The sequence below is a fragment of the Lynx rufus genome, unplaced genomic scaffold (genome assembly GCF_022079265.1).
Source record: "Lynx rufus isolate CCGP_SWC_20201006 ecotype Redwood Valley unplaced genomic scaffold, mLynRuf1.p SCAF_6, whole genome shotgun sequence".
In the NCBI taxonomy this organism is placed as follows: domain Eukaryota; kingdom Metazoa; phylum Chordata; class Mammalia; order Carnivora; family Felidae; genus Lynx; species Lynx rufus.
The window spans coordinates 141,820,014-141,838,217 of record NW_025814878.1 but is presented as its reverse complement, the minus strand read 5'-3'; the positions used below and the strand labels follow the sequence as shown (position 1 = coordinate 141,838,217).

The window sequence follows — 18,204 nt, the reverse complement described above, 5'->3', positions numbered from 1 at the left end:
TTTGCTAATACGTTTTGTTTGTCCAGTGCTGAGCTCTCGTTTTAACTCTTCATTCCTTGAAGGTACAATAATTATCACGATAATCCTGTTATTCATAAGATGTCTTCTCTGTGCCAGGCATAATGCTAGACACATTGGGACCTATGATCTCATTTAATCCCCACAACTGTATGACGGGTGTATCGCATTTGTATTGTACAGATCAGGAAGGAAGCCCACCATGCTGACAATAAGCAGCAGAGTCAGGATTCCACCATTCTCTGTATTTCATGACACCATCTTCCAGCAATCACATAACCTGGAAATAATAATAAGATGTACCTTTATTATACCACGCACACTTTCATGAACATAGTATAATCATAATGGTGCTCTCAGGCATCCTTTGTGCATTCCTGATTTTATTAAGAAAGCCAGTTGTCTTTCACTATTAAATAAATTGATTATTATTAAGATATTAATAGTCTTTCATTAAATTCCTAAGCAGTATTTTAAAGGTATGAAAATAATAGAGTGGACACCCATGTGCCCAACATCCAGCATAAGACCCAGAACATTACCAACAGAAGACCTGTATATACCTTTCCTTGGTCATATCACATGTACCCCGTCCCCCAGAGGCAATCACTCCTCTGAATTTGGGGTTTCAGCATAGCTGATTTTTTTATGTTTATTTATTTATTTGGACAGAGATAAAGAGTGTGGAAGCAGGGGAGGGGCAGAGAGAGAGGGAAAGAGAGAATCCCAAGCAGGTTCCATGCTGTCGGTGCAGAGACCGATGGGGAGCTTGATCCCACAAGATCCCGTGATCCCGTGAGATCATAACCCGAGCCATAATCATAAGTCAGATGCTTAACTGACTGAGCCACCCAGGCACCCCTCAATGTAGCCGTTTTTAATTATTGTATTAGTTAGACTCAAAAAAGGAAAACCAGTGCCATCCCCAAATTAGGATAATTTGATGAGAGTGTATTCACAAAGGACTTGCTTTGTAAGTTGTGGATGTGGGAGAAACACAGAGAAAGTGGAGTACCCTAGCATTGATAGCAACCAAGTTATCCATCTTCAGGCCCAAAGGGATGAGGAAGGGAGCAGTTTCCAGAATCTGGAAGAGGAGAGAGTCATAAAAGATTGGCTTGCAAGAGAGGAGCAGCGACCTCTGTCAATGCCCAGAGCTATGTCCGTGGCCACTCATAATTGCAAAGGGGGCATGGGAAATCATGATTTTTAGATAGGCATAGCATCACTCCTCAGGAAAATGAGGATGCTAATAGGAAGAGGGAGGGAACAGATTTTGTGCAGACCACCAACAATGTCTGCAACAAAATCACCTTACTGGGAAGGAGCCACAGGAATAAAAACCCCAACCTCACTGAGTCCTGTCACTGTCTCATCCTGGGGCTTTGCAGTGGCCAAACTCATCTGGAAGGGGAGACTCTGGGAGCCCTTCTATGTGATCCAAGTAAGTCAGCCTCCTGACGTGGAGAGCAGGTGGATGAGGGAGAAGAAAGGTAGAGAAGAGGAGTCTGTAAGGATGAACGGAAGCCGTCTGGTGCATTCATGTTTCTGGTTTCTAAAGTGCTCTTTTAAAAATGAAGAAGCAGCACAGGTGCCTGGGTGGCTCAGTCGGTTGAGCGTCTGACTCTTGAGGTCGGCTCAGGTCATGATCTCACAGTTGTGAGTTCAGGCCCCGCACTGGGCTCCGCACTGATGGTGCAGAGCCTGCTTGGGATTCTCTATCTCCCTCTCCCTCTGCCCCCCCACCCCACTCGTTCTCGCTCCCTCTCTCCCTTAAAATAAAAATGAAGAAATAGTAAATTTAATCTTTGGCTTATCTTGAGATAATTCTATATTGAAGGTTCCCAATTTGAGGTGCCACGTCTGGGCAGGAGCAGTGCCTAGGTTGAGAGAAAGTTGTGTAGCCTCAAGAGAGTCTTGGGAGACGTGCAATTAAGACATTAACTAAACAGTTTACTCAACACGTATTTAAGGAATGCCTGTCGTGAGTCAGGCATTGTTCCTGGCACGCTACTGATATCGCAGAGAACAAACTCCAGCTCTCGTGGAGTCAATAATCTTGTAGGGGAGGCAGGCCAGAAGCAAACAAGATAAGAGTATGTGCAGTGACGCTAAGGGGTAGGAAGAAAAATAATGAGAGGTAGGGGGTTGGAGAGTGCTCTTTGAGATAGAGTGGTCAGAAAGGCTTCTCTGATAAGGTGACGGGTGAGCCCCAACGAAGCCAGGTGTGGGCAGTGCTGATACTGGGAGAGCCTTCCAGGGAGACCATCTACACAAGACATCAGTCTGTCAGGGGCAGGGAGGGAGACTACCAGTACCTGGCCATGAGGATAAAGCTAGGGACATGAGTGAGAAAAACAGACTTTGGGGAGGTAATTCTTTAGGTTTCCAACTTCCTCTTTATTATGGTCACTCGGGATGACCTTGAAAATTGAAGTTTGACAGCATGTCTAAGTCTTTGTTCACACCCCTGAGGAAAATCCTAAAATGCATCCTTTTTCATTTTATGGGTAATTTTTGCCTCAGTTTTTTCCACAAGCAGTTGTCTTAAAGTGAGTGTAATTAATATTCATTTGGAAGGTGTGGAAAAGATTTCTTTTTTCTATATACTTTGAAGAAAGTGGGGAAAATGCTTGACTTTGAGGAGAGAGCAGTGTCACCATTTCCAAAGGGACCGCATTGGTCTAGGACCTCATTTGCTTTCATTTAGCAATTAATAGACTTGCTACCATTTGTTGGGATGCCTCCGTCCTTGGAGGCAGCTAGGGTTGACAAGAAAAACACTGAAGAATGGAGTAGTCAAGTGAACTTGCTCGAGGTCACCCAGCTATGAAGCTGACAAGTGGGGAGAGTGAGGGTTCCAACCAAACGAGGCCATCTGTCTTCGGAGACCGTGCCCGTCAGCAGTTTGCCACTGGCCTCCGAGACCACGGTGAGGGCCCTCAGATACAGTCCTCCCTTCCTCCAGTGGATTCTCCCCATGTGTCTCACAGCGTGGCCTTTCTAAAATTGAGTTCTGATTTTAATACTCCCTTGCCGTGGCGGTTAGGTATTGCTTTCAGCTGTTGGAACAGAAAACCCAAGTCAGAGTGGCCTGGTCACACCGGGGGTTGTTTCCCTTATTCCGCGAGAAGCTGGAAAGCAGACAGTCCTGGGTATCATGGCCGTTGCAGAAGTTTATCAAGGAGCCAAGTTCCTTCTGTCTTCCTACTCTGCCATCCTTAGGACCTGGCTCTTTCCCTCAGCATCCCAAGATGGCTCCCGTTCCCTCAGGGGAAGCAACCACTTTCCGAACAAGAGAAGGGAAAGACGAAGGGCAACTAGTGTGCTTCCTTTGACTTTGTCCCTCTTTGTCAGGAAAATCAAAGTGTTCCCGGAAGCCCACTTGGGGACTTCTACTCACATCGCCCTGGCCAGAGCTATAGACACCGTATGTAGCACTATGTCGATGGCCACTCATAATTGCAAGGGGCCCTGGGAAATCATGATCTTTAGATGGGCATATCACCACTCCTAAAAAAAAAAAAAAATTAGGATGCTAACAGTAAGAAAGAAGGGTGTAGGTCACCGGTAGGGTGTGCCACAATGGCTTAAAATTCGTCATTGACCTCTCATTGCTGCCACATAATAAAATCCAAATTCCTCCTTAGCATGCTGTCTAGGGTCCTCTATGATGTACCCTGGCCTTCCTGTCCATCCTGCCTGCCTCAGACACTGTGTTCCTGGGGCATAAACCACCAGTCCCTTTGTGAATATCGAGCTCACCCCTCCTCCACGCCTTTGTGTGTGCTGTTCAGTCACCCCTTTTCCTTCACATAATCCTATTTCTTTTGTCTACACCAAGTACCCAATCTTTCAAGTCTAGCTGGAGCACGATTTCCTATTTGAAATCTGCTTTGAGTCTTAACAACCAGGTTAGGTCCTCCCTCTTGCACACTCCCATGGCACCTTGAACTCATCTGTATCATTCATTCATTTAATTGTAATGAAGTTGTTTGTGTGCATCTCTGTGACTCAACTGAGGTCCCATGAGTCCCTTAAGTGCAATATGAACGAGGCAATGAATTGGCGTTGTCTGTCTCCAGCCCTTGTCTGGGCAGATATTGTTTGACACAAATGACTGTTGTGTCTTGTTTTGATTTCCCTTTGATTTTTGGTACTCTGTGTACCCGGGCCACACGTTTCTATTTGAGCGATTGTTTTGTATAGTCGTGTTTGTTGTGAATACGTGTCTCTTCCCTTTTGGTTCCAGTTGTTGAAATGGATGAAGAAAATGGACTTTTACTTCTAGAACTGAATCCTCCCAATCCCTGGGATTCAGAACCCAGATCTCCTGAACATTTGGCTTTTGGAGAAGTACAGGTAAGGAAACATTAAAATTGTTATGTTCTTAAGAACAAAAATAAAACTAAGATGTCCATTTATGTGTGTGTGTCTATTATATATATATATATATATATATATGTATATATATACACATATATATAATAAAACTAAAATATATAAATATGTGTGTATATATATATATATATATATATTTACATCCTATATTACCTCGAATATTCTGAGGGAGCTATTTAGGACATGAAATAAAGTTCTTCTGAACTCTTGAGCAAATGTTTTTAGGAACCTCCACAACTTGATAGGAATCGCAAGGAAATATATTCAGAAAAAAACCCAACGAAACAACAACAAAAATCCATGAGCAAACGAAGTTCCAAAGGAGAGTCATGCCAAACTATCGGAGAAAGTTCGGAAGTTACCTCCGACGCCAGATTGCTGTCGGATGAGATGGCCAGCTGCATATTTCTGTATTTTTCCTTTTTACGAACCTTCCTGTGTACTCTCCTAGCTTTAAAAGAGAGTTTCCTCCAGAGGAAACACTTTGACAGTTTGGGAGAGGTAATCAAAAATTTGTTTTTCTGGAATATTTGGGAAGCGTGTACTTATTTGAGGGAAAGGGAAACCTGTCAAGAAGTAGGCCCAGTAAAATGGCATGTGATCGCCTGCCTCCCCTCCCGCTCCGCGCTGGCTTTCTACACCTTCTCTCTGCTTCTGGGCGTACTTCCTGTTTGCCGTGGATGTGCCGGCCCGTGGGAAGGGACTGAGGAATTGAGCTGGAATCCTCCAGTCAATGCCTGTTTCTCTGTCATTGTTCATAGCTATTCTCAGAAGACCTCGACATCTTGAGTGTGGTAGCAGGTGGTTTAGAAGAGGAATTCTTGCAAGCCACATGGCAAGCCACCCACCCAACCTCACCGGAATCATTCATTCCTGTACCTCTCCACAGCAACTCTGGCATGTAAATCCCCAAGTGTCTGTCGCGTCAGCTCTAACTGCCTTTCCTCGTAAATTGTGCCCTGAAGGACTCGGCACAGAGGGCAGTCTGCGGCGCTGATTATAAGTGAGCATTTAGGAGCTAACTGAAATAGAGTAAAACTAGGTAGGTCAGTTGCTCTGCCACCTGAAACCAACCGGGAGAGTTTCTATCCTAACGAAGCAGCGACCAGTCACTGCGAGCTGTATTCCACCTGAAGTCTCTTGCTGAGTCCCCCTTGGGTCCTCTGTCCTGATCACGCTCAGGACAGGGTTCTCCGGCCAAGGGGTGTCGGCCAAGCGGCACAGACCTTTCGGCTCCCTGTTGCTGGCCGGGAAGGATCCCGTCACCTGAATCTCACTGTCTTCCAACAGATCACGTACCTCACCCACGCCTGCATGGACCTCAAGCTGGGAGACAAGAGGATGGTGTTTGACCCCTGGTTAACGGGTCCTGCGTTCGCCCGAGGCTGGTGGCTGCTGCACGAGCCTCCGTCTGACTGGCTGGAGAGGCTGTGCCAGGCAGACCTGATTTACATCAGTCACATGCACTCAGACCACCTGAGGTAATGAAGGGAGCGAGTGCGGCGGGAAAGGCCTAGCGCGGTTTCAGGGGCTTTTGCAATTTTGGAGGTAGGTGCAGCTGGGATGAGAAAAAGCGGACTCAGGTCAGCTGAACGCCGACATTGGCGTGGCCCGATTTCAGCAGCGCGTGCACACTTCATACTGCCCGGAGTGAGGAAGGCGCCGTGGTGGGGAGGGGAGGGGGCGCTGATAACCCTCTCTGCTTCCCACTTCCCCCTCTCGGGCCACTTGGTAGAGGTCTGCATCGAAGGATCACCAAAGCTGACTTCCTTTTTCAGTTCAACATTTATAGCAGGAGTCGGCACACATTTTCTGTACAGGCCAGAGTGTCGATGGTTTCGGCTGTACGAGCCGTGTGGTCACGGTCGCATCTGCTCACCTCTGTGGCTGTGGCTGTGGTTCCAATGAAATCCTATTCATAGACAAGGACTTGCGAATATCATACAGTTTTCATGTGTCACAAGGCATCATTGTCCTTTGGATGATCCCTTCGGCTATTTTCAAAAGGTCAAAACCATTCTTAGCTTGCGGGAACAGGTTGCTGCGGTTGGCCACCTCCTGATTTGTAGCGCCCCGATAACCCCGAGCTCCCGGCTTTTTGCCCCTGAGTCAACCCGATCCAACACTTCATTGAAACCAGACCAGCATCACACACTGATAATGGGAACTGAAACTCCCCTCCCCCAGGAAATCAAAAAGGAAGAGAATTGTCGCTTATAAAGGCACACACATTTGCAAATGAACTATTTAGGAAAGAAGGAAGGCCATGGTCCCAATCTCTTGGTTAATTACAGGGTCGTTTTTGTTCTTCCTTGTTTTGAAGTTTGTATCACTGCTGCTGGGTCGCCCATCTAAACACGCAGCAGTGCCCACAATGTTATAAAATGAAGCAACTTCAGCCTTTTTTCTCCTGCGAACCTCCATGACAAAGTTCACGTGCAGGACATGCTTTGGTAGAAACGTCCATGGTTAGGGACGATATGTTGTTTGCTGGTTGACTGGCCCCTGGATTTTCCACTCCAAGACATGAATGTGCGCTCAGTTATTTATTTATTTTTTTCAGGAAATGCTTTATAAATGTAATTAACTGGCTGAATAACAAGTTACCTGCCGGTCACTTACGAACTGATAACAACCCAGTATGCGGGTGTGGTGATGAAAAATCTCCGTGTCCACTGCACGGTGCCTTTGTCCCACACCATGTGCGGAAGCTGCGGCTGCACACCTCCAAGTTTCTGAGAGCCCTGGGTTCATGCACCGTGTAACTGCCGTGCTGCGTGCGAGTTCTTTTGTGTAGCCTCTACAGAAAGAGCAGGGTTACCTACATGAGGTGATGGCTGCACAGTGCCCATTCCAAGGCGCACTTGGCTTCCCTAAAACCTGGTTGGCGGTTTATTCAGGGGAGCACACGGAATTTGAGGGAAGGGGAGAAGTTTTCATGTCATTTCGTCCAGCTGTGCCCCAACCACAGTCCTAAAAAGCAATTTAGTTTTCATTTCAGGGGCTTGTGTAGGTGAACTTGTCAGGCGTTATGACACCAGTTCTCAACTAGAGTGTCACAGCACGCATGGCCATGAGGTCTACTGCAGGCAGGTTATCACCGAAGAGTTACTGAAGCTTGTCGGGGTCACTCCACGGAGGCTGGTTCCTTGATAACCCCTTCCATTTTGACTCTCGCCTAGTCAACTCATAATTTTTTTTAATGTTTATTTATTTCTGAGACAGAGAGAGACAGAGCATGAGCGGGGGAGGGGCAGAGAGCATGGGAGACACAGAATCCGAAGCAGGCTCCAGGCTCCGAGCCCTCAGCACAGAGTCCAATGCGGGGCTCAAACTCAAAAACCGTGAGATCGTGACCTTAGCTGAAGTCGGTCGCTCAATCGACTGAGCCACCCAGGCGCCCCTCGCCTAGTCAACTCATAAACATGTGGGCCGTTTTCTCCCATTTTTTATCTCACCTTTACTTGCTGAATAAAATCTCCTGATATCTATCAATGTAGTGTCATTAGGAATATGGCACTAGGTCAGATATCTGTGGGTTTTTTCTACACTATCCAGTTATGTTTTCCAGGTTAAATTGTAGGTGAGGAAGCCACTTCCAGATTAAAGAGACAATGACTTATTTTGTCTGTACATACCGTTCCATAAATATAATTTTTTTTTGAGCTAAAAGCAAAAACAAGGGGGAAAGGCCAGTGCACTTTAGAGAGTAGTCTTTAGTCAAAGAAATGTGATTTCATTGTGTAAAGGGAGGGAGTATTGCAATAGATCATATTATTAATGGATGCCACTAAGAATTGTGAACAATCAAAAAAAATCAGAAAACAATAAAACATCCATTTTAGACTAATTTGTCCTAACCCCCAAAGTCCTTTAAAATAGAAGATTTGGGTGCTGAACCCAAAGATTGAAGGCACAAAGAATCTCTCACTTTTCAAATCCTTTGTTTTTAAGGAAGAAAATTTTCTGATTTCCCCCACCCCCAGATTCTGCTTGTTTGACTATCTTTTAACACAGTGCTGGAACTTAAATTAAATATTAGTACAGTTATGCAGATTTTGCTTCTGCTTTTCCTGTGATTAAATAACCTATTTCCCCTGACATTGTACTCTGTACAAGGGTAATTTAAAAAAAAATTTTTTTTTTGGTATTTGTTTTTGAGAGAGAGAGCACAAGTTGGAGAGGGGCAGAGAGAGAAGGAGACACAGAATCCGAAGCAGGCTCCAGGCTCCAAGCTGTCAGCATGGAGCCCAACACAAGACTCGAACCCAGGAACTGTGAGATCATGACCTGAGCCAAAGTCGGACGCTTAACCGACTGAGCCACCCAGGCGCCCCTGTACAAGGGTGATTCTTAAACCAGACAGTACATTCATTAGAGTCTCGGATTGCCTTCCATTAGAGGAAGAGCTAGGCCTAGAATCTGAAAATGTGAATTTGAATACCAGTTTGCTGTTTCTTAGTTGAATATGTCTGGATATGTTTCCTCGCTTATAAAAGCAAACAAAAAATTCAGAGGGTTTTTGGTAAGCATTAAACTACCATGTGAAAGTGCCTGACACCATGTTTGACATGTAGATACCTTGCCACTTATTTGTTTATTATTCATGTTTCTGCCACACCCCACAGCGTACATAATTTTTTTAATATAATGATTGCTCAGTAAATGAAACTTGACTTAATCTATGTAGGTGTTCGAAAGCTACTTGGACGGTTCATGGTGAACTGAGTCGGGATTACCACCAATGTTGAATGTCGTTTTCCTCTACCCTAAATTTGACTCTCTTGTCCAACTGGAAACGGACTCCCTGTGAGGACAAAGAACTTATTCTATGTACTGAGGTGTGGCTAACAACCTTTGAAAGTTGAAAAACTGCCCCAGGGTCTCCTTGTCTTGTGGACCAGGCCTTTCTCTTACCGGGAGCTGCCACGTGGGGAATGAGAAAAAAAAGAAAATCACAGAGGTCTTCCCCTACCAGCAACCTCTTCAGCATGACTTTTTCCACCTTCTACCTTCAGTTAGAACTACCCACAGCATTCATGTAGCAGATAGAATTTGCCCACCTGGTTGATGTATGCGCCATGGGGTATGGTCTGTTCTGACAAAAAGGAATCTTGTAGGAAATGCCCCTCACCTTTATACTCAGCTTTGAGGGAAAAAAGCCCTTCTTTTGGACTCTGATGAGAGTCTGTGTTTTCAATTTCTTTAAAAAAAATTTTTTTTTAAATGTTTATTTATTTTGAGAGACAGAGACAGAGCATGAGCAGGGGAAGGGCAGAGAGCAAGGAAGACACAGAATCGGAAGCAGGCTCCAGGCTCTGAGGTGTCAGCACAGAGCCTGACGTGAGGCTCGAACTCACGAACCGTGAGATCATGACCTGAGCTGAAGTCAGGAGCTTAACCGACCGAGCCACCCAGGCGCCCCTCAATTTCTTCTTGATCAACATGTTGGTATAAGGAGCAAACTGTCTCTTCTACTAGGTGATCTTGTCACCTTTCAACCTTTCCATCCTTCTGATCCTAGTTACCCCACACTGAAGGAGCTGGCTGGGAGAAGACCGGACATTCCCATTTATGTTGGAAACACGGAAAGACCTGTATTTTGGAATCTGAATCAGAGCGGTGTCCAGTTGACCAATATCAATATAGTGCCATTCGGAATATGGCAGCAGGTCAGATATCTGCGTTTTTTTCTATACTTCCCGGTTATGCTTTCTGGGTTGAATTTTAGGTGAGGAGGTCACTTGAAGATTAAAGAAACAATAGCCGATTTTTGTCTGTGCATAGCGTTCTGTAAATACCGCCTTTATTTGAGCTAAGACATTTTTTCCCCCATTTACCAATGGTGTAACTCCATAGTACAGGATAATAATCTAGTTTTGGATGAAGGAGATTTCTTTCCAGAGGAGGTGACAGCTTTCTCGAATACTGAATTAGAAGCCAAACTGGCATACACAGTTGTTGCTTTTATTGTTAAATTCCAGGTAGACAAAAATCTTCGATTCATGATCTTGATGGATGGCGTTCATCCTGAGATGGACACTTGCATTATTGTGGAGTATAAAGGTACTTTCTTGCCCTCGTCAATAACGAAAGAGAAAAATGCTCCTGGAAGGAAGAGTGATAACCATCTTCTACTATCTTCGTTTCCCATGGAATAAAATGTATTCTGTCCTTGCCTTAGAACAGTGTGCTATCACTCAGATAATCTTTCCAAAGAACGTATTACCAGTAATGTTGTCTACGTAGTGAGAGGTGCAAAGCTTTTTCAGAAGGCAACAGATATTCTGTATATTGCATATAGTAATTTCTTCAAACTGCCTTTATCGAATGTCTTACGTTTTGAGATTTTAATTCCAGTGCAGTTAACATACAGTGTTATATTAGCTTCAGGTGCAGAATTTAGTGATTCAACACTTCCATGCATCACCCTATACTCATCACAGGTGCGCTCCTTAATTCCCATCACCCATTTCACCCATCCTCCCACCCATCTCCCCTCTGGTAACCAGGTTTGTTCTCTATAGTTAAGAGTCTGTTTCTTGGTTTCTCTCTCTCTCTCTCTCTCTCTCTCTCTCTTCCTTTGCTCATTTGTTCTGTTTCTTAAATTCCACATATGAGTTAAGTCATATGGTATTTGTCTTTCTCTGATTGACTTATTTTGCCTAGCATTATACTCTCTAGCTCCATCCATCATTGCAAATGGCAAGATTTCATTCTTTTGTATGGCTGAATAATATTCCACTGTATGTTACACATTCATGAGTCGATGGACATTTGGGCTGCTTCCATAGTTTGACTATTGTAGATAATGCTGCAATAAACATAGGGGTGCATGTATCCCTTTGAATTAGTGGCTTTTTTTGTATTTTGGGGGTACATACCCAGTAGTGCTGTTACTGGATAATAAAGTAATTCTATTTTTAGCTTTTTAAGGAGCCCTTGTACTGTTTTTCACAATGGCTACACTAGTTTGCATTCCCACCAACAGCACAGGAGGGTTCCCCTTTCTCCAAATCCTCGCCAACACTTATGGTTTCGTGTGTGTGTGTGTGTGTGTGTGTGTGTGTGTGTGTGTGTGTTTAAGTTTATTCATTTATATAAACTTACATGTTATAAGTTTATAATCTCTACACTTGGCATGGGGCTCGAACTCATAACACCAAGATCATGAGCCACATGCTTCTCCAACTGAGCCAGCCAGGCACCCCTCTTGTGTTTTTTATTTTAGCCATTCTGATAAATGTCTTATTATCTGTTGAAATATTATCATGTAATCTAATCATGCACTTCTGCCTTTCATGTGGGAAGATGGCTTTACTGCCCTAACAATCATTGAATGGAATTTGTGGAAGGTTGAGATTTCTGTTGATCCCATCACGCTTCCTCTGCATTCTTTGGGCTCAACATCTAGAGATAATTGACTGAGGAAGTAATCTGTCTGTGATCCTGGAGTGAAATCAAGCTAATTGTCCTCATGGGACATCCAGAACCCACCAAATAAAATCAAATAGGATGAATTTATTCGCTTGAAACTTAAAAACAAAAATGCTATTGAAGATTTTAGGTTTTCAGATCTTCCTCACCTTTTTCCTTGGATAGAAGTAATTCTTCTCTGATCAAATGAGTCACATTAAACAGACATACATGGGAGACTTCGTTGGCTTGGGAATTCAAACTGTATGATGTTCAAGATTTCACCCTGAAAACCCATCCCACTTTATTTTTCCACAGGTCATAAGATACTTAATACAGTGGACTGCACCAGACCCAATGGGGGAAGGTTGCCTGAGAAGGTTGCTCTAATGATGAGTGATTTTGCTGGAGGAGCATCAGGCTTTCCGATGACTTTCAGTGGTGGAAAATTTACCGGTAATATTTTATATCAGAGCGATGCCAAAGAGAGGCATGGTGCTTTGTTAAATGCCGTGAGAATAAACACAAAGATAATTAAGATACGGTTAAACTCCCCACAAGAAGTTTACAGTCTTACTGGGAAACCAGACTTGCAAAGCACGGACAGACAAACTAATGTTTCCAGCTCGAAATATGATGATGGAGCATGAAAGAAACATTAAGGCTATTAGGGTACATCTGAGGAATAGTCAAGAAAAAAATCATTTGGATCATTTTGATTCATGGTGTAGACCATAGAGCAGAGCAGGAAAGGTCCAACATTGGTAATCCAGACTTCAATGTTCTTGGAAGGCAGTCCAGAGCAGAGTGTGTGCCACTTGACGTAGGCGTGTCCCCTAGGCCCCACGGAATGCTCATACACGGGAGGAGTGCCGTCACTACAGGTGATGTCGCGGGGGTTAGGGAGCAGGGGCCATGGGGAGATGTCGGTCAAAGGTCCACACTTCCAGTTATAAGAGGAGTGAATTCTGAGGATGTAGCGTGCGGCGTGGTGATGATCGTTAACAGTGTCGTTTTACACACTGAAGAGTTGCTGGGAGAAAAGGTCCCAGAGGTTTTCACCGAACACACAAAATGGTAATTATGTGAGGTGATGGAGGTGTTAACTAACCTCCTTGTGATCATCATTTTGCAATACAGACGCGTATCAGATCATCACGTTGCATACCTTAAACTTCTACAATGTTATATGTCAACTCTGTCTCAAACCTAGGGGGAGAAAAGCGTAGGGTCCAAGGCAAGGCCTCTTCTGCTCTGAGTCTAGGGGTGGTACTGGGTTGGGATGGGAGAAAGTGTGTAAGTGGTATCCTCAATGCTGACATTGTAAGTGTGCAATATATGCTTAGTAAATTAACGTTTGGTACATGATCTCTAACAATGCGGCAGAAATGTTACTTGCAGTCTGAAGAAAGCTTCTGTTCGGTTCCTTCCTTTCTTCTATAGGTCTGTATTCATTGCCCACCAGGGTGCAAAACCGCGTGAGAGAGGAAGGTGCCTGTCTTAGGGAGTTAACTGGGGAGGCAAAATATGCCCATTAAAGGTTAGCTAGAATGATCCCATTCCCGTGTGAACATGTGTATGTGTATGTGAATGAATACATGCACCCATTTCTAAAAAGGTCTGGAGCATACGAGTGCTGGTACGTCTGGGTTATGGGTGACTCATTTCTCTGTGTCCTTATCTGTGTTTATCAAATTCAGTAGTGATAACAATAGGAACAACTCCCTGATGCGGTGCCCTGCATGCTCTGGCCCTGCCTGATTCCCCCGCTTCCTTTCCTGCCTGTCTCCCATTGCTTGCTATAGATCAGTCCACACTGACCTGTCATTCATTCCCCAGTCGCAATACAGCAAGTGCGTTCCTGCCCTGGGCCTTTGTATTTGCCCTTTCGACCCTCTGGAGTTCTTTTGCCCCTGATCACGTGGTCAGCGCCTTCTATGTCTGTGTCTGGGTTTTATGACTCCCATGTCACCTTCGCCAACGGCTCTGTCTGACAATGCCCCTCTACCCCAGCCACTCTGCCCCTTGTCCTGGTTTACTTTCTTCCTAGCTCATCGCCCTTTGAAATGACCTTATTTATGTCCTTGTTCATTATTTGCTTCTCTCACTAGAATAAATACTCCATGAGAGCAGGGGCCTGCTTTATCTTTTCACCACTGGACTCTCAGCACCTAGAACTGTCTGGCACGCAGTAGGTTCTCATTAAAAAAATTGGATGGGTGAGTGAGCGAGTGAACAGAGAAAACAACCTGTGGGGTAGGGGTGACGACCCACTCACAGAAGAGGGAATGGACTTAATGCACCTGGGGGAGCTGCGTTTTCATCCTCAGTCTTAACTGACTCCAGCATTCATGCTGTCAACCGCTGTGCACCTGCCGGAGTATGAGGGACACACATTGCTTTTATAATCTACCAAAATGATAAAGTCATGTCCATGTTAGAAAAGGGTTAACGCATACAGGAATTACAGCACCCTTAGAATGTGCATGCACACAAAGGACAGCCATGCATGCTGCCCTTTGTCTTCAGCTAGGGTCCCAGTGAGTTGCCATAGACAAGGAGAGTTCAGTGTCTTTGGCTGGTCTGGTAACATTTTCCTAGTAATAAGTTGAAATTTTCAAAGTAAAGCGTTTGGGGGCAGAGAGCACTATTCACTCATGACACAGAGCTTTGTTCTGTTCCGTGTTAGTCTATCAATTTTATCTCCAGAAAGAGTTCTGCTTTACCAGAACTTCTGTTTTTCTGTGATTTCTGAACTGGGGAGATTCTAACCCAAGCCCTGTCATTGCAGAGGAATGGAAAGCCCAATTCATTAAAGCAGAGAGGAAGAAGCTCTTGAACTACAAGGCCCGGCTGGTGAAGGACCTACAACCCCGAATTTATTGCCCCTTTGCTGGGTATTTTGTGGAATCTCACCCATCAGACAAGTATGGCTGGACGTTTGGTACCACATTTTTATGCCTAAGTTCATGTATGCTGGATGAGTTGTTTAGCTGGGAATCAACACGGAATGGGAATGAGTGAGTAGGAGCAGTCTAGAACTTGCTTCATAGGCTGCCTGAGAACACAGAGCATGAATAAAAGCCGTGCTTGGCAGCTAGAATCCATTCAGAGAGATTGTCTCTGAAAGGATCCTGGAAAGGGTGAAGGCAACGGCTGTGGGCTGAGTACATGCCAGGAACTAACCTAGGACTTTTAGCCACGCCATTCGAATCCATCTTCCCAGGGATTCTGTGGGGTCAGTACTATTACACCATTTTTCCTATAGGGAATCCAACTCAGAGAGGCATGGGACTTGCACAGCCGGGCTGTTGGAAGCGCTGGAGTTGAGAAGTGAACTCTGGTGCGCCCGGTGCCAAAGCTCTCTTCTCTTCACCACGTGGCGGCCCAGAGTAGAGAATCGTGTCCCCGTCACATTGAAGCTCCCTTCTCATTCTGGGGTATGCGAAATGGTTGGCGACTATAACTCTTGGTCTGGTTTTTCAACTGTGTTTTTGGAGGTCGGTGGAGTTTCTTTGAGAATGTTATTTAAATGTTGGGTCTTCAGTTTAACGGTGCAAGAATGATAGTCATTTGTGTCAGTACTGGGTCTTGCGCAAAATTCACTTGTTATAGTCACTTTGATACCAGGTCATCTTTGAAAGAGTCAGCAGCTGACTTTTAATAAACTTTCTCTCAAATAGGAATATCTATCCCAGGGGGCTTTCAGATTTAAGGAACATTGTTTTTCGTGCATCTTAACCGCTGTCTTTAGATCGGATTGTCCTTCCTGGGAACTTGACTACTACCAGATGCCTGAGCTGGAGAAATGCTTTTTCTTTTCTCTCAAAACATAGACCCTTTGATAAGAAGGAAACGTCCAAAATTTCCTATGAATTCCTAAAAGTTCAACTAAACGTTTGCAAGATCATTAATGTCCTTTGAGACACTGATTGGAGCTGCTAGGGCTGAGTTGTCCAATATAGTAACTACCCGCCACGCGTGGCTATGAGCACTTTTAAAGTGGCCTTGGTGCAGTTGAGGATTACAGAAGTTGGCGTCGATGGATCGATTGGGTTTGAATTATTTTTTCGATGTACCGATACGGTGTTGTAATGTGTTTTGTTGAATATGTTACGTAGAGAGCTCGTTTCACAGCGATACTTGTGTTCATTGTACTTGGAAATTCGATTGAACTAGTAACTATGTTACAATATATTTAACGTATTTTTCTAGCTTAAGGAAAAGATCTTAAGGAAAATAGGGACACATCTGAACACGAGTTCAAGCCTCACGTTGAGCGTGAAGCCTACTTAAAAAAAAAAAAGTGCAAATTTTTCCTGAAACAAAAAGAATGCTTGCCAAACGTTCAGGAATCGTAGACAGAATTTGGCATCGTGACTAACATTTCTCTGATATTATACTGCATACGAACAAGCTACATTTAAAGCTCCAGGGAGAGGAAACATGTATTTGTGACTTAGTCATACAGGTTGAATGTTATGTTGAAATTGAATCTTTTTCTAATACAATTCAATAATGATTTTACACATTTTCTAACATGAATCAATATGCAGAAGACGTTATTTGTAATTGGCGGGAGTATATAAACTGCAAAAATTACAAACCAAATTTGAACAATGCTTTGTTACTGTTTATAATTTGCCACTGCTGTTCAATTTATGCATTACCCTCTTTGAATTCAGTGTCAATACTAATGAGTTTACCCAAGAGTTATTGAATTTACTAAACTTGGGCAGTAAACTTGGGTAGTTTGGAAACAAATCCATTTTGCTTCAAAGTCAAATCAGTTCTTCCCAAGAAAGATGAAGCAGTTTTATCAATGTACATGTGAGTATTACATGAAAAAATATTTTTGGTGCTTGATTCACTTACTGAAAAACTTTTAAGCACGTTTGGAATAACTTGAACAAGTGAATCTACTCTTTCAACTGTAAGTATTATGAAATTTAAATGTTGATAAAGTTTCTTGATGAAAAGTTAGTATTTGAATTGAGATGTACTCTGATCAAGATGTGTCCCATTGAGAAGTACTGTAATTACTGTGGCTAGAGAAATGCTGTTTATTTTTCTAGTCCTCAATTGTGTTTTCTATAAGGAAGGTCCATGTACTTGAAATGTTACTGTGCTTCCCCACTAAGCAGCTATATCAGTTACGTTTTTAAACTTAAAAAGAAACCCAGATGTACTTTTTTCCTTAAGAACTTCTTACTTTGAAGGAGCATAGCCCTTATAAGAAATCTTTTGGAATTGCTGGATAAGCCTAGATATAAATTCAAAGAATGTGTTCATGTATAAACATACACACCTTTTAAAAATGCGTATGTCAAAAGCAATCTTATTACAAGAAACAGCGCCAAAGTAGGAATGAAATTTAGGAGCCTTTGGTAACACAGGAGACATGCCCATCTGTTAGCCCTATTGATGCATGTTTAATCTGACGGACAGAGGATAGACATGAGTTGAATTAACGGAGGTAGACAGCAAATGAAGGACTTAGGGAACCAGGGAAGGGTTGTCGGTGTCGAGTGAAACTTACACAGAACCAAGGGAATGAGCATCTCCAATACTGCTGGCAGTTGATGGCCCTCAGAAACTCCCCTCAGGTTTTCCCTAAATTCTTTAGTTTTCTAAAGAAAATAGAGTGATCAGTAGATAACTCTGTCTCACACTCAGTCTTGGTATAGAGCTACATGGCCATCAGTTAATGTAACCAAAACAAACTTCCCAGTACCTACTATGGTGGACACAGCACAAAGATTTCACTTGAATGGCGCTAAGATTCAATGTAGTTAAGAACCAGGATAGCCATCAGAACACACACCAGTTAATGCTGGATCAGGTCCTGAAGGCTCCGCTCCCACAAGCTTTAATCTTCTAACTGGTGGAACTGAGAGAGAGAGCCAGGAGGTCTCAGGGTAGCAAAGGAGACACTCAGGAACTCAGAGAAGCAGCTTTTAACCAGCTGACACAGAACTACTTCAACAGTTTCACAACTGCTGTGCCTACCAGCTAAAGGTTATCTGTTCCTTAAGGTAATGGAGAAAGGAGTGGGGAAGAGAACCCGCTGTCATCCACAGCTGTCACGCCACATGGAAATACCTGAGGACTGAGAGACTGGACTGTGGTAATGCTTGCCATATTGTCACATAACTCACTGTCTTGGACAATGGTGGACATAGGTTCAAAGATACAAAGAGAAAGCATTTCTAAGTCCAAGAGAGTCCGTTGAAGAAGATTAAAACAGGTTATTCTACTGCTTACATATTCTTAGTTACGGTCACTCAGGTAAACAGTATCACCTCAGTGGCAATATTTGCCACATGACACCGTGGAAAGTTGTGAAAGCCAGGCCAACGATGAAGTATT

At 43.8% G+C, this 18,204-nt stretch overlaps 1 protein-coding gene across 12 annotated transcripts in view; it reads left to right on the top strand.

The window, feature by feature from the left end:
- The window catches only part of LOC124528930 (cytidine monophosphate-N-acetylneuraminic acid hydroxylase), a 144,416-nt gene that overhangs the window by 95,689 nt on the left and 30,523 nt on the right, over positions 1 to 18,204 (top strand). For all 12 annotated transcript variants that reach the window (XM_047102807.1, XM_047102805.1, XM_047102801.1 and 9 more), the window contains 6 exons: positions 4,271 to 4,380; positions 5,710 to 5,900; positions 9,944 to 10,091; positions 10,404 to 10,485; positions 12,154 to 12,291; positions 14,627 to 14,762. In XM_047102807.1, the coding sequence (XP_046958763.1) occupies positions 4,271 to 4,380; positions 5,710 to 5,900; positions 9,944 to 10,091; positions 10,404 to 10,485; positions 12,154 to 12,291; positions 14,627 to 14,762 (805 nt within the window). The remainder of the gene's footprint in view (positions 1 to 4,270; positions 4,381 to 5,709; positions 5,901 to 9,943; positions 10,092 to 10,403; positions 10,486 to 12,153; positions 12,292 to 14,626; positions 14,763 to 18,204) is intronic.